Source organism: Cetorhinus maximus, chromosome 22, assembly GCF_964194155.1.
Source record: "Cetorhinus maximus chromosome 22, sCetMax3.hap1.1, whole genome shotgun sequence".
NCBI classification, from domain to species: domain Eukaryota; kingdom Metazoa; phylum Chordata; class Chondrichthyes; order Lamniformes; family Cetorhinidae; genus Cetorhinus; species Cetorhinus maximus.
Genome location: NC_135900.1, coordinates 56,132,833 through 56,147,862, shown reverse-complemented (window position 1 = coordinate 56,147,862; position 15,030 = coordinate 56,132,833). Strand labels below are relative to the sequence as shown.

At 42.2% G+C, this 15,030-nt stretch overlaps 1 protein-coding gene across 1 annotated transcript in view; it reads right to left on the bottom strand.

Annotated features, from left to right (window-relative positions):
• Positions 1-15,030, bottom strand: part of ttll12 (tubulin tyrosine ligase-like family, member 12) — a 52,950-nt gene that overhangs the window by 9,933 nt on the left and 27,987 nt on the right. The window contains exons 8-11 of the mRNA XM_078568360.1: positions 12,812-13,006; positions 10,866-10,977; positions 9,188-9,342; positions 1,838-1,919 (exon numbers count right to left, since the gene is read on the bottom strand). Of these exons, the coding sequence (XP_078424486.1) occupies positions 1,838-1,919; positions 9,188-9,342; positions 10,866-10,977; positions 12,812-13,006 (544 nt within the window). The remainder of the gene's footprint in view (positions 1-1,837; positions 1,920-9,187; positions 9,343-10,865; positions 10,978-12,811; positions 13,007-15,030) is intronic.

Here is a 15,030-nt window from a genome sequence, read left to right as displayed (position 1 = left end):
ACAGACATCAGTGTGACAAAAAGGAGGTCTGGGAGGAGGGCTAAGTGGAACTAGAACAAGATTGACAAACCCTACAAAAAAAAAAGTATTCCTGGGTCTGAGTAGCAATAACATTAATGTGGAGGGTGAATGGAGTTCATAGAAAGGTTTAGACAGGTGGTGGAATGGGGTTTTGGTGGGAGGGGCATGGTGGGGGGAGATTGGCAGAAAGAAAGGAATGGATTGACTGAGGTACTATTCAAGGAAGAAGTGGGGGACACGCAGTTGTAGGTAAAATGTCCCATAAATCATCAGAAAGTGGCCTTCAAGACTCATAGGGGAAATATGCAATTCTAAATGCAGTTCTAGCTTGAAAGCTGCCTAGTTAATACGGAGATCAGGTGTTCAACTGAATGCTGGAAAATGGTAAGGTTGCTATAGTTAAACCACAGGCTTTTAAGCCAGTTAAACCATAAATCTTCTAAATTAATTGAAACATGAAGTCTTATGTACAAACAAGGCATTGCTTCCTAGGGTTGTAAAGCCATTCAGAAAACAAAGATGCAGGAAAAAAGTCTGTAGGGAGTCATGTCCTATCCCCTCATAATTCTGTGATGGATAGCCCCGGTGAGTTATAAAATGGAGATCCACTGACTGGTTTGTCTGGAAAAGTCAGGTCACTAACTCAAGAGATATTCCAGAACTTTCCGTGCTGATGCAAAGTCATTTACAGAAAAGGGACCACAATCCTTCTGATACATACGTCACTCAAATGCAGTTGATTTTCTTTGTCCTTTTTAGTCATAGTCATCTGTAGCACCTTCTCTTTTGGTGGTTTAATACTGGAGTGTCAGTGGGACGAGACAAGCATACACACTGTTACCTGATTTATTTAATCTACCACTGGAACCAGTAATGAATCTTGCACCAAAAGATGATACTAGACAGGTCATCATTTGTAGCAAGATTTTAAACAATCTCAGATTTGCTGACCTTGCAGTAATTCTAAAACAGATTTACAGAGGCTGACTAACACGGTGCATGTACAGAGCAGAAAATTGGAAGTATGCATTAACATAAAAACCATGTCATGTCATAAAGGTCACGTCATTTTGGAAGCATCAGGAAGACATACATATTGCAATTGGAAGAAATGCAATTGAACAGCTGAGCAAGTTTGTATGTCTTGGTGGGTTGACAGAGAATGGCAGTTGGGAAGAAGAAATCAAAAGAAGGTTGGACTAACTTGTGTTTTAGGAAGGTTAAAACAGTATGCGAAAAGTGAAAGATAGTTTGGTAAAACAGAGGCAAGGGTTTATGAAGTAATGGTTATCTGATTGTTGGAACATGAGAATATTTGACAAGCAAAATATGCTAATAACAGAGTTCAGTTGGTTGCAAGAAATACTTGTACTACACAAAATGCAAAAAATGAAGAATGATATAAGAAGAAAGTGGCTTGGACATAAAACAACACTTACACAAAAGGTCTAAGACAGACAATTGCGACAGTTCAGAAAGAAATATTTTGCTGTGGTTTTTGCTGATCATTGCCACCCAGCAACCCTTGATATAAGTGCTGCAGAAAACGTAGGTTGGACATAGTTGGAAATGGCTGTAGTTAGTCAACGCTAAATAGCCTGCTCACACTGAAGGTGAAGGGTCACATGAATTATCATGTGAGCCAACACCCAACTTGCATCCACTATTGGGAATCAGACTCCAGACTCCCATGAATAGGAGACCATAGAATATCAGCGAGTCGGGGGTTGGGTGGGGGGGGACAAGAGAAACATAGAAAGCCACTAAATTATTAAGACTACTATTTATAATCAAAAGCAAAAAGAACTTTTCTTGCCTGCTTAAGTTGGGTTTCATCAACATAGTTCATCACTGTAAAGTGCTTCTGATAATCATCGAAATGATCCAGTGAGAAGGGCCTGGAAAATTAACAAAAGACTGTTCATACTTATAAAATATGCAATAAATGGGCCTCTTTCTGTTTCATGGTGTTACAAAAGTGATGAATGAAATACACACTGTAAGGTCTCAAACTGAATGCTGTTTATATCTATTGACGTGTGTTTCAAATTGAACAATTCTAATATGTTTACATCGTAACATTAAACACGTTACAATCCCCGTAGAGACCGATAACTTTAAAAAAAAAGACATGAGTTTTCTAGCAGCCAATGGAAAGAATCACAAGATTTCACATTTTAAGACTTTTACTGTAACAAACTAAAATCAACATGGACTAAGCATTACTTAACAAGCAACTAATACACCAAACTAAAGAAAAAGGTACTTCTCCGTTAACTAACTAACACAACCGAAGTACTTTACAAGCCATTTGTATGTTATGCCACACTCCCAATAGATTTGTAGCTTTGAATGTTCAGTTCCAAAGTCCTTCTGGCTTGTTCAGCAGGCTCCCCTCTCCCTGCCACACCAAGGCAAGTCTTCCGCTATCCTTTGAAAGTCACTCCACTCAGTGGCAACTCCTTGCTCCACAAATTGTCGAAGATGACAGGACAGATTGCAAAAGTTTTTAATAAGGCATACAGGGTCCTGGACTTTGTAATTAAGTTATGATGAACTTTTGCAAAATACTGGTTCAGCCTCAATTGGAGTATTATGTCCAATTCTGGGCACCACACATTAGGATGGATGTGAAAGCATTAGGGACAGTACAGAAAAGATTTATGAGGCTGGTTCCAGGAATGAGAGATTTCAGTTACGAGGATATTTAGAGAAGTTGGGGCTATCCTCCTTAGAGAAGGGTCAGTGGAGATTTGATAGTGGTATTTAAAATCATAAAGGGTCCGAACGGAGTCGATAGGGAAAAACTGTTCCTATTGGCAGAAAGGTTGAGAGCATTGCTTTCAGGTGATTGGCAAAAGAACCAAAGATGACATGAGGACATTTTTTTTAAATGTAGCAGTTGTTAGGATCTGGAAGGCACTGCAGATTCAATCAAGGCTTTCAAAAGGGGACTGGATAAGTAACTTAGGGGTAAAAATTTGCAAGGCTATGGGGAAAAGATAGGGGAGCGAGGCTAGGTGATTTGATCTTGCAGAGAGCAATCATGGATATGACAGGCCGAACGGCTGCCTTCCTTGCTGTAACCATTCTATGATTCCGGCTTTGGGATCTCTTATCTGACCTGTGCTCCATTTATGAGTTAGACCTGGCTCTCCTAATCTTTGCCATGCTTACGTAACCAAAATTGTGTGTCCATTCAGGCATGCATTTTAGTGGACACCTGCAGACCCAGCCTATGCTTGCATTTTTTTTTTTACCTCTTTGCCCCTCTGGCATGAATGAGGGGGGAAGGGAGAGATGGATGAAGGAAAGGGTAGAGAGACGAGAGAATGCGAAGAGCAAAAGCAGAGATTCGATGGGAAAGGAGAGAGTGAATCCATGAGAATGGGGAGCGAGAAAAAAGGAGAGAAGAACTGAGACTTGCATCTAAATATAGTAAGTCCCCATTTTATGTTGCCCCATTTTACGTTATTTCACTTTAATGTCACTCATTTCGTGAGGCCTGTATTCTCGTTTAGCTTCACGAATTTTGTTTTAAAGTCATTTCGCTCCACTCCGACGTAGGGCCATGTAACCTGATCAGCGCCATTTTGGAGCAGCCTCTGCCCACAAGCCCTCCCAACCGACCCTTTGTGACGCTGCTGACACTCTGGCTCGTGGCCTCTCCCGTCCTCTAGCCTTGCAGGATATCAAAGCTGCTTCTCCTGCCTCTCACTCTCTGCTCACAGTAAGGGTTCAGGAGAGGGAAACATGGAGCAGGAGAGTCGGGGATCAGGAGGTTTGGAGAGAGGAAGGATCGGCGACAGGAAGGGTCAGGAAGCTGCAGAGGCCCTGAGCCTGGAGGGTCAGCAGCCAGAGAGTGGATTAGGGAGTGGGGTAGGCCATGAACCTGGAGGGGCAACAGACAGAGTGGGAGCCAGGGAACAGGTCATGTACTGAGCGGGTGGCTCAGGAAGCAGGGTCAGCAGCAAGCAGATCGGCAGTGAGCGGAAGGTACTGTAAGTAGAAAGTTACCATATTCCTTCTATATTTTTAAAATTATTTTAAAAGATTTTTCATTTACTAATATAGGAATTTAAAACTACAGCTACAGCTTTTACATTGGTTTTAATGGGAAAATCTGATTCGTTAAAAGTTGTTTCACTTAAAAGTTGCACTTATCAGGAACGCAACTAAAACTTTTAAGTGAGGGCTTACTGTAGTGCCTTTCTCTACCACACCACCTCGCAAAGTGCTTTACAACCAATGAGTACTTTTGAAATATTGTCATTATTGTAATGCAGGAAACACGGCTGCCAATTTGCACAAAGCAAGCTCCCAGAAATAGAAATGTGACAATTACTACATAACCCTCTGTGACGTTAATGAGGAATAAATATTGACCAGATCACAGAGGATAAGTCCTCTGCTCTGCTTTGAAATAGTGCTATGGGATTTTTTACGTCCACCCGAGAAGGCAGATGGGGCCTCGGTTTAACATCGCATCAGCAAGACAACACCTCAGGCAATGCAGCACTTGCCCAGAACCACAATGGAGTGCCAGCTTTGATTTTTGTGCTCAAATCCTGGAATAGGACTTGAACCCACAAGAGGCAAGAGTGATACTAACTGAATCACGGTTGACATACTGGAGAGGGGGGAAAGGCCGGGGGGTTTGCGGGGGGGGAGAAAGGGCAAAAAGGATGATGGGGAAAAGGAAGGAGTGATGGAGGGGGAAATGATGGGAAGAGGCAGAGTCAGCTTCCACACACATTAACAACAAGCATTTCTACCTCCACCACCTATCTTGCCCCGTCCATTGCCTCTGGGCTTTCAGGCTGGTCGTGTACTCTGTCCATTTTCCCTCACGCCTATCCCAATTTGTTATTTTCACCTGCAATGGCAACAAGATAGCCACCACCTCCCGCTCAAAAGAAAAGAGCAATGAAAAAGGACGGAGGGAAAAAGATGAGAGGAGAGAACGAAAGAGAGAAGCAGTAACATCAAGACAGAATAGCAGCACTTGCTCAAGTTGATGAGCAATGCCATAAGAAGCCCGTTTTTATATTAGTGTGTTATATATCTTCAAACTTTGGGTTTATCGCAAACACACATCCAAATTTCTGCACCACAACATAAAAAAGTATAAAACCATTAGAATTCTCAACTTTAATGAATACTCAGAACTTTAACATCAGAATAATACATTGTAGTTTACATATTACTGTGCTTCAAAACTAAATACTTTCTAACATCGTAAGTCAGATCTTGTTAGTTTAAAAAACATTTATGTAGGGAAAAATACCTGTCTATCACACTCAGATTTGTGTCAAACAGAAGTATAAAGGACTTTCTAGTTACACAAAATGCCAGAGCCAGGATATGGGAGGTATTTTCATTGACTTCTATAGGAACTCAACCACTGATCAAATTACAGCAGCAGAATTGACCTCAGTATGAACCCAATAGTTACTGATAGTGGCAATGAGACTCAGTGGACTTAACAGAGCACACCTGACACATCACAGGGCAGAACGATCCTAAAAGAAGGGTAGATGGCCAAACAGAATCATGGTGGCTAAGTGACCATGTACAAGAGTGAATTTACAAACAACATCTTAAAAGGGAACAAATCTCAGGAGAGTAGGGATAGGTAAATGTAACACAAGCTGCAACCAGTGCAATTCCAAGATGCTTCACAGGCAGTTCAGTGTTTTATGAAGTCAGTAAATACATTACACTTGCCAACGGGTTTGATCGGGTTAATATTAATAATGTACACAGTTTTGGCAAACTGAACACATAAGGTGACTCTAAAGAATATTCCTGTTCCTTTTACTCATAACTTTCCATGATTTAGTGCTAGATATTTCCCTTTGTTTTCTTCATTCTTTCCTGACATTTACACTTCCTTCCTGAAAAGCGTGTGCAAGTGTGTGTGCACACGCGAAAGCTAATTGTAGCTGGCCTGCTGAGATCAGCTACTGACAGCAAATTGTCCCCTTGAGTTTGTTGCTGTTAGTCTCGGTGCCCATAAAGTAGCTACCAAAAGGATGCTATGATAATCACCTATAGGAGACACGGATTATTTTGCAACATGTGAAAGGTTAAGACAGGAGTATTACTGAAAAGACACATACATTGATGTACACACATCATTTCATATCCAAGTAAATACATCACTAGAATACAATTTAATTAAAATAATATTTTCCCCTTAATTTCTTCCTCAATCTGAAGGAAAGTAACTTGTCAGTATTAAGCTAAAATTAAACAAGAACTAAACTCATTTGGAAACATGTCTGATCATCACATAAATTTTCTTTTTTCAAAAGAGCAGTTGCAAAAAGAAAAATAATTGAAATAAATTAGTTTTCATGGGCTTCACTAAACCTGAATCATTTAGTACAGTGTAGTTCTCGTATAGTATAGTATATAGATATACTGGCATCTACCCGACAATGTGAAAAATCACCTAAGTATGTCATAGAGCCATAGAGGCCTACAGAACAGAAAAAGGCCTTTCGGCCCATTGAGTCTGCACCGGTCAAACAAGTACCTAACTATTCTAATCCCATTTTCTAGCACTAGGCCCATAATCTTGTATGCCATGGCATCGCAAGTGCACATCCAAATACTTCTTAAATGTTATTAGGGTTTCTACCTCTACCTCCCTTTCAGGCAGTGAGTTCCAGATTCCCACCACCCTCTGGGTGAAAAAATTCTTCCTCACATCCCCTCTAAACCTCCTGCCCCTTACCTTAAATCTATGCCCTCTGGTTATTGATCCCTCCACCAAGGGGAAAAGTTCCTTCCTGTCTACCCTATCTATGCCCCTCAATTTTATACACCTCAATCATGTCTCCCCACAATTTCCTCTGCTCCAGGGAAAATAACCCCAGTCTATCCAATCTCTCCTCATAACTAAAACTCTCCAGCCCAGGCAACATCCTGGTAAATCTCCTCTGCACTCTCTCTGGTGCAATCACATCCTTCCTATAATGCGGATTCCAGAACTGTACGCAATACTCTAGCTGTGGCCTAACCAGCATTTTATACAGTTCCAGCATAACCTCCCTGCTCTTATATTCTATTCCTCGGCTAAAAAAGGCAAGTATCCCATATGCCTTCTTAACCACCTGATCTACCTGTCTCGCTACCTTAAGGGACCGGTGGACATGCACACCAAGGTCCCTCTGATCCTCGGTACTTCCCAGGGTCCTACCATTCCCCGTGTATTCCCGTGCCTTGTTTGTCCTGCCCAAGTGTATCACCTCACACTTATCCGGATTTAAATTTATCCACAAAAAGCAAATTAAGTCCAGTGCAGCCAATTAGCACCCCATCAGTCTACTCTCAATCATCAGAAAAGTGATGGAAAATGCCGTCGACAGTGCTATTAAGCGGCACTTACTCAGCTATGACCTGTTCATAGATGCTCAGTTTGGGTTCCACCAGGACCACTTGGCTCCAGACCTATTACTGCCTCGATCCAAACATGGCCAAAAGAGCTGAATTCCAGAAGTGAGGTGAGGGGGACTGCCTTTGACAGGACGTGGCATCAAGGAGCCCGAGTAAAATTAAATCAGGAAGTCATAACTAGCACAAAGGAAGATGATTATGGCTGTTGGAGGCAATCATCTCAGCCCCAGGACACTGCTGCGTGGGTTCTTCAGGGCAGTGTCCTCAGGCACTGAAGCAGTCCTTGCCTGCGTGCAGCAAGGCCTGGACAACTTTCAAGCTTGGGCTTATAGGTGGTAATTGACATTCAAGTGACACACAAGTGCCAGGTAATGACCATCTCCAAAAAGAGAATATCAAACCACCTCTGCTTGACATTCAGCAGTATTACCATCACTGAATCCCCCACTACCAATATCCTGGGGATTACCATTGACCAGAAATTTAACTGGATGATTCGCATGAATATTGTGACTACAAGAGCAGGTCAAAGGCAGAGAATTCTGAGGGAGGAATTCACCTCCTAACTCCCCAAAGCCTGTCCACCATCTACAAGGCATACAGTATGTCAGGAGTGTGATGCAATACTCTCCACTTGCCTGGATGAGTGCAGCTCTAACAACATTCAAGGTTCGACAACATCCAGGACAAAGTAGCCCACTTGATTGCCACCACCATCTTCAACCTTCACTCCCTCCACCACAGCGCACAGTGACAGTAAAATGCACTGCAGCAACTCACCATAGCTCCTTCAACAGCACCTTACAGACCATCTAGAAGGATGTGGGCCAGAGCGTTAGGGGGAAATTAAAAATGCTAAAAGAGAATACAGTAAGAATTTACTGAAAAGCCCCTAAAATCGCCAGGCAGACATGGTTGCTAAACATATTAAGAGTTGAAGATTACGGATGAACATTGCACAGCCTTCAGAGTCAGACTAGAGACAAAAAAAGACAAATTAGATTAGGTGCACTCCCCTCTCACACATAGGGAAGGGGCAGATGGTTTTAGCTTAGATATAGGAAGATGAACAATGAACAAAGAGGGGGCTTTGATGAGACACAAACAGTCTTAAGTTGTAAGAACCAAGGTCTTTGTGTACGTGTTTTAATTCTGATTGGATAACATAATTATGTATACATCCTTTAGAATAATTGGTTAGCAAAATCACATGTTTATGTACTCAATAGTATAAAGTTAGTATGGAACTGGTGTGTTGGTTACCGATTGGATATATTCAAATGTACTCAAATGTGTTACGATAAGAAAAAGTACAAAAGTAATGAAATGTAATCAATCTGGGAGCTGGGTCTTCATTGTTAGGAATGATTGCGGCTCCCTTGCATATGCTTGAATAAAACCGGTTAAAAGGAAGCCTGAGTCTCTGTGATCGTTGTGGGATCGGAGAGTGTAACCTCTCCTCTTCACAGAGCCACAGGGGAATACCACCACTTGCACCCTCTTCTCCAAGTAACATACAATCCTGTCTTGGAAACATATTGCTGATCAAAATCCTGGAATTCCTTCCCTAATAGCACTATTACCTAGTACCTATGCCATACAGACTGCTGAGCTTCAAGAAGGCAGCTCACCATCTTCTCTCAAGGGATGCACAACAAATGTTGGCTTTGCCAGCAGCACCCACATACAAAAACAAAATTTAAAAACTGCATCAGTTTTAAAATTTCCAAACACCCAAAAGGTAATTTCATCTTTTTTGTACCTGTTGGAAAAACGGAGCCAGAATACATTGTATGCATATAGCCGCAATGGCTGGACAGAACGAAGTAGAACAATGTATCGAATGTCAAATTTAACCAATCCTTCTACATCTTCTCTGTCAAACAGCACTGGGTTCTCAATGTACTTGCACACCACCTGTGAGCAATGAATTTTGTGTCATTAATGTAAAACTACCAAAACAGAAACAAACATTCTCCCTCAATTTTGTTCGTTCATCTCAATTAGAGGCAAGTTCCCCTCGCGCTGAGGAACCCTTCCCCCCTGCGCCAAGGCCCCTTTCCCCCAGCGCTGAGATCTCTTCCCCCCAGCGCTGAGGCACCCTTCCCCCCACCGTGCCGAGGCACCCTTCCCCATGTCTCCAGTACCTCCCCAAATTGCCATACAGCACATTTGAACCTAGTGAATGCTGATTGGTAAACTGGATGACAACTGTGGAGCACATCATAATCCGTCTCCACAAACGCTCCATCCAGGACAAGTCAATGGGTGGTGATACAACAACAACTGGCTTTAACATAGCGATACATCCCAAGGTGCTTCAGGGGGGCATTGTCAAACAAAGCTCAACGCTGAGCACATGAGGAGATATTGGGACTGGTGACAAGAAACTTAGTCAAGGGGTAGGTTTGAAGGAATGCCTTGAAAGAGGAGAGAAAGGCAGAGAGGCTTAGGGAGTAAATTCCAGTTCTTTGCACCCAGGCAGCTGAATACATGGCCGCCTACAGTGGATCAATTAAAATCCAAGTTGCGCAAGCAGACAGAATTGGCGGAGCACAGGGATCCTGGATGCTCCTAAGGCTGGAGAGGGATACGGAGATAGGGAGAGGTGAGGCCATGGTGGAATTTGAAAACTAGGATGAGAGTTTTAAAAATCAAGGTGTTGCAGGACTGGTTAGGTTAGGAAGCACAGGAGTAATGGATGAAAGGGAATTGGTGCAAGTTAGGATACTGGCAACAGAGTTTTGGATGAGGTCAAGTTTATTCAGAATACATCAACCCATGCTTTCCGGCCCTGCCATGGTTTGACCTGCCTCAGGGGATGCTTAAGACTGCAGTGGCTGGAGTGAACCAAGACAGACAATGTATCGCATGTCAAATTTAACCAATCCATCTATATCTTATCTGTCAAACAATCTGGATTCTCAATATAATAGCACATCTCCTCCTGTAGAAAGTGAAAGGCTGGCAGAACAGCATTGGAATAATCCAGGCCAGAGATAACAACACCATGGGCGAGAGTTTCAGCATCAGGTGAGATAAGGCAGGGGCAGAGACAGAATGCCAAACTTTGTTATGGAGCAGCTACGTAATCTGGGAGAGGGACAGAGTTGGTGATTGGGAATGGAGCTTGTAGCAGTGGCTCGAACAATGACTTTGGCCTTTCCCATATTTAGCTAGAGGAAAATTCAGCTCATCCATGACTGGATGACAAAGAAGCAGCAGGAACCATGGTGACTTTTCCCTTCCCGAGCACAGGCAATAATGAGGCCAACTAACCCATCCTTATCACTGCCACATTTAAATAAGCACAAAGCACAGAAGTGGAGAACTTCTTGGCCTACATGATACAACACTATCCCATTTGAACTGTGCTCTTCTGGGGAGTTCTGCGCTTTGCAAATAATTTAATATTCCCATATTTAATGTATTTGACTCACCTTTGGTGTACTCTCTCTTTGACGAATGATGTAGTTGAGGTTGTTGGTAATGTGTGTATCTAGACCTCGAGCAAGGTTCCAGGGCTTGCAGATCCAGTGATTATCCTCTCCCCTGAGAAACAGGATGAAGTAAATGGTATAAATGAAGATATACATTTGTATAGTAAAGTGACTAGTTTTATGTGCAAATGTAGCAGCTAATTCAGGTACAAGATCCGACAAACTGCAACGAGATGAATAACTAGAATTTGGCAGTGTTGGTTAAGGTTCGAATGTTGTTCTTTTTGTTCATTAATGGGATATTGGCGTCGCTGAATAGGCCAGTGTTTATTGCCCATCCCTAATTGTCCTGAGTGGCTTGGGGGGGAACGTCTAGGTGGTAGTGTTCCCCATGTATCAGCTATCCTTCTAGATGGTAGTGGTCCTGGGGTTGGAAGGTGCTGTCTAAGGATCCTTGGTGAGTTCCTGCAGTGTAATTTATAGATGGTACAAATTGCTGCCATTGTTCAGTGGTAGAGGGAGTGAATGTTTGTGGATGGGGTTCACAACAGTGTGAATGAGTTAACACAGTCTGAGCTTAACAGTTAAGATATTATTTGCCTTTCATCTAGTGATTCAACAAGAGTGCCACCTTCCATTTTGATCCTAGAATAAAACACAATATTGAAATGTTCTTGCTTGTCTCACACACTAATACGTGACTATACTGTGCATTACAGTTTAGTGTCGAAGTTATACCGTCTTTTTCTTCTGCTTCAGTTTCAAATTTGAAGTCCAGTGCAAATTAGTCCCTTTTACCTAGTGGAAGGATTTATTCCAATAAAACCTTGGTGTTCAGCTGCAGAAAGTCCCACTGGAAGTCAAACATGGCAACCTGCTCTCGTAAATAGTGACGTAATCAATAATAATACCTTTTATTTAGACAATTATTTCTCCAATTGTTTCCTCTCCTCTCCGAAAAGCAGCACATTTCTACAGACATCCTTGTGGTACCTTGTCCAAGTGATCATGTTTCATATGTCATCTTAGAACAGTGGGTTTCAGCAATCTATTAGATCACTGCTGGCTAGGAGGTGGAGGTGGGGGTGAAAATCACAACTGACCTTGATCTTGTCCTGACCGGCTGACCACACATGCACACTTTTCAGCACAAGTCATATTCCGGTGAACAGGAGCAGGTACCCTCGTTATTTTTTCCTCTTCTCCAGCCCAGGGCACTGAGACCAACTCTCATTCAAATATTCCAGCATGGATCAGTGTTATAACTGTGTGTGTTTGTGTCTATTCCACACTGCACATTGCAACTCTCAGTGGGCTGCCAGGCAAAGGTTATTTATAGGACATATAAAGATTCGTACCAACTCTTCCAACATCATAATTAACAAATATACACTAATGCATTTGGTTGTTCATAAAAGGCAGTCCTAGATTCAATTTGAAGCTTGTGCTGAGTTCACTGATCTCAATTTAACTAGCAGTAGGACTTGCAACAATTGAGAGCAATGACCCTGGGTTAGACAGGGGAAAAATGTGTATCCCCTCGGACTAGAGTACATGCCACAGTGTGAGACAAAGATGAAAACTTCAGTATTCTGCCTGTTCTTAAATATTACATAAAGGGTAAATGTGGAAGACGCCCACATTTACAAAGTCACAAAATAAATGGCAGTCAAATATCACCCTGACAACAGGATTATATTTGGCTGTGATGACTCATCATCTCTAGGATTTAACAGAGGCTGCAGAGTGAACTAAATTAGAAGACTCCTGAAACATTATAAATGTTTTAAGATTAACATTAAGTTTTTTTCTATAAATTAAATTTGACTGTGAATTCAAGAAGGAATCTAATTTAAGGCTCAGGTAACAGTTATAAATGGTGAATCACCCACATCCTTGCCATCACTGAAAAAATTCAATAAGACCAAGTCTTGTGCATTGCCTACCTGTCTTCCTGTTGTTGAAAACAGCTAATAAATTGCGGTAGCTCTGTGCTAAGATTATAGGTAAGGGGCAACCACCTTGGGCCATTCACTCCTCCAGCTCGTCTCGCCACAGCAGCCAAGCAATCCTTCACCGTCAGCAAATTTTCGCAAGGAAACTGATTCACCATGACATGGGGCCTTTGCTCACTCAGAGTCCTACAGATATTTAATACAAGTGTACAGAAAAGGTAAAAGATGAGTTCTCCAACAAGCAGCAAGTCATCTACTACATACAGAAGAAGCTCCACTTCTAAGGTTAGTGTCAAAGCATGGACAACCTCCCAGGTTGCCAATGTCATGATCACTGAAGAAAAAAAGCTAAAGGTTTGTAGTTTTAAAAAAACCAAGTAATTGGGGGCCACATTGATTTTTCTCCTTCACAATAAATTGCAGTTATAAGGCTTGTGTTATTAGTCATATATTAATGGACATGACAAATCTTTTTTTCACCTTCATCTCTTCCAGCATCTTCCCTACTTTATTTTTTGGCTCCATTACTGGAGGAGAGTTCAAGTGACAATGCTGGTCTTCAGGTATCTCACCCAAATGACATATCACTTGCATGATGTCTTAATGGTAAGTTTTATCAGGCTGTCTGAAGGGGGCATCACACTAAAATACTATCCTGTTTCCACTTGTATTACCAGCACATTCCTAGCAGGGATTGGTGATTAGCAATCATGAAGCTTGGTTGATTTTTCCCCATGGGGAGGCACAAAAAAAGCTAATGAGAGGGAGAAGATTCCACAGTAGCCAGTCTTCAGCCAATTCAATTCACTCCACATGATATGAAGAAACTGATATCAATTGAAGCCAAGAGGTTGAAAGCACTGGGCACAGCAACGGCTATGGGCCTGACAACATCCCAGCTGTAGTACTAAAGACACCTGCTCCAGAATTAGCTGTGTCCCTAGCCAAACTGCTCCAGTACGGCTACAACACTGGCATCTACCCAACAATGTGCAAAATCACCTAGGCATGTCCTGTCAACTAAAAGTGGGACAAATCCAATCTGGCCAATTAGACTACCCTCGATCATCAGTTATGTGATGGAAGGTGTCATCAACAGTGCTATCAAGGAGCGCTTACTCACCAATAACCTGCTCAATGATGCGCAGTTTAGGTTCTGCTCCAGATTTCATTAGAGTGTTTATCCAAACATGGACAAAAGATTTAAGTTGCAAAGGTAAGATGAGTGACTGTATTTGACATCAAGGCAGCATTTGGTCGAGTGTGGCATCAAGGAGCTCTAGTAAAATTTACATCAATGAGAATCAGGGGGGAAAGCTCACCACTGGTTGGAGTCAAACCTAGCGCAAAGGAAGATAGTTGTGGTTGTTGGATGTCAGTCATCTCAGCTCCAAGACATTGTTGCAGGAATTCCTCAGGGTAGTGTCCTGGCCCAACCATTTTCAACTGCTTCATCAATGACCTTCCCTCCATCATAAGGTCAGATATGAGATGTTTGTTAAAAACAAAAAACTACTGCGAATGCTGGAAATCCAAAACTAAAACAGAATTACCTGGAAAAACTCAGCAGGTCTGGCAGCATCGGCGGAGAAGAAAAGAGTTGATGTTTCGAGTCCTCATGACCCTTCAGCAGAACTGCTGAAGGGTCATGAGGACTCGAAACGTCAACTCTTTTCTTCTCCGCCGATACTGCCAGACCTGCTGAGTTTTTCCAGGTAATTCTGTTTATGAGATGTTTGTTGTTGATTATAGAGTGCTCAGTACCATTCATAACTCGTCAAATGCTGAAACAGTCTGTGCCTGCATGCAATAAGAACTGAACAACATTCAGGCTTGGGCTAAGTGGCAAGCAACATTCATGTCACACAAGTGCCAGGCAATGACCATCTCCTACAATAGAGAATCTAATCATCTTCCACTGACCAGAAACTGAACTGGACCAGCCATATAAATATTGTAGCTACAAGAGCAGGTCAAGGACTGGGAATTCTGTGGCATCTAACTCACCTCCTGACTTCCCAAAGCTTGTCCACCATCCACATGGCACAAATCAGGAGTATTGTTACCACTGGAATGGGAGGAGTGCGCAGTTGATCTGACCCCACTACTTTCAAGTGTCGTACCATTAGTTTAAAAGTTTAATTTAATCACCAACGTGGCCAATTGTTTACCTTCACTACTGATACCCAGATAAAAAAGACTTTAGCTAG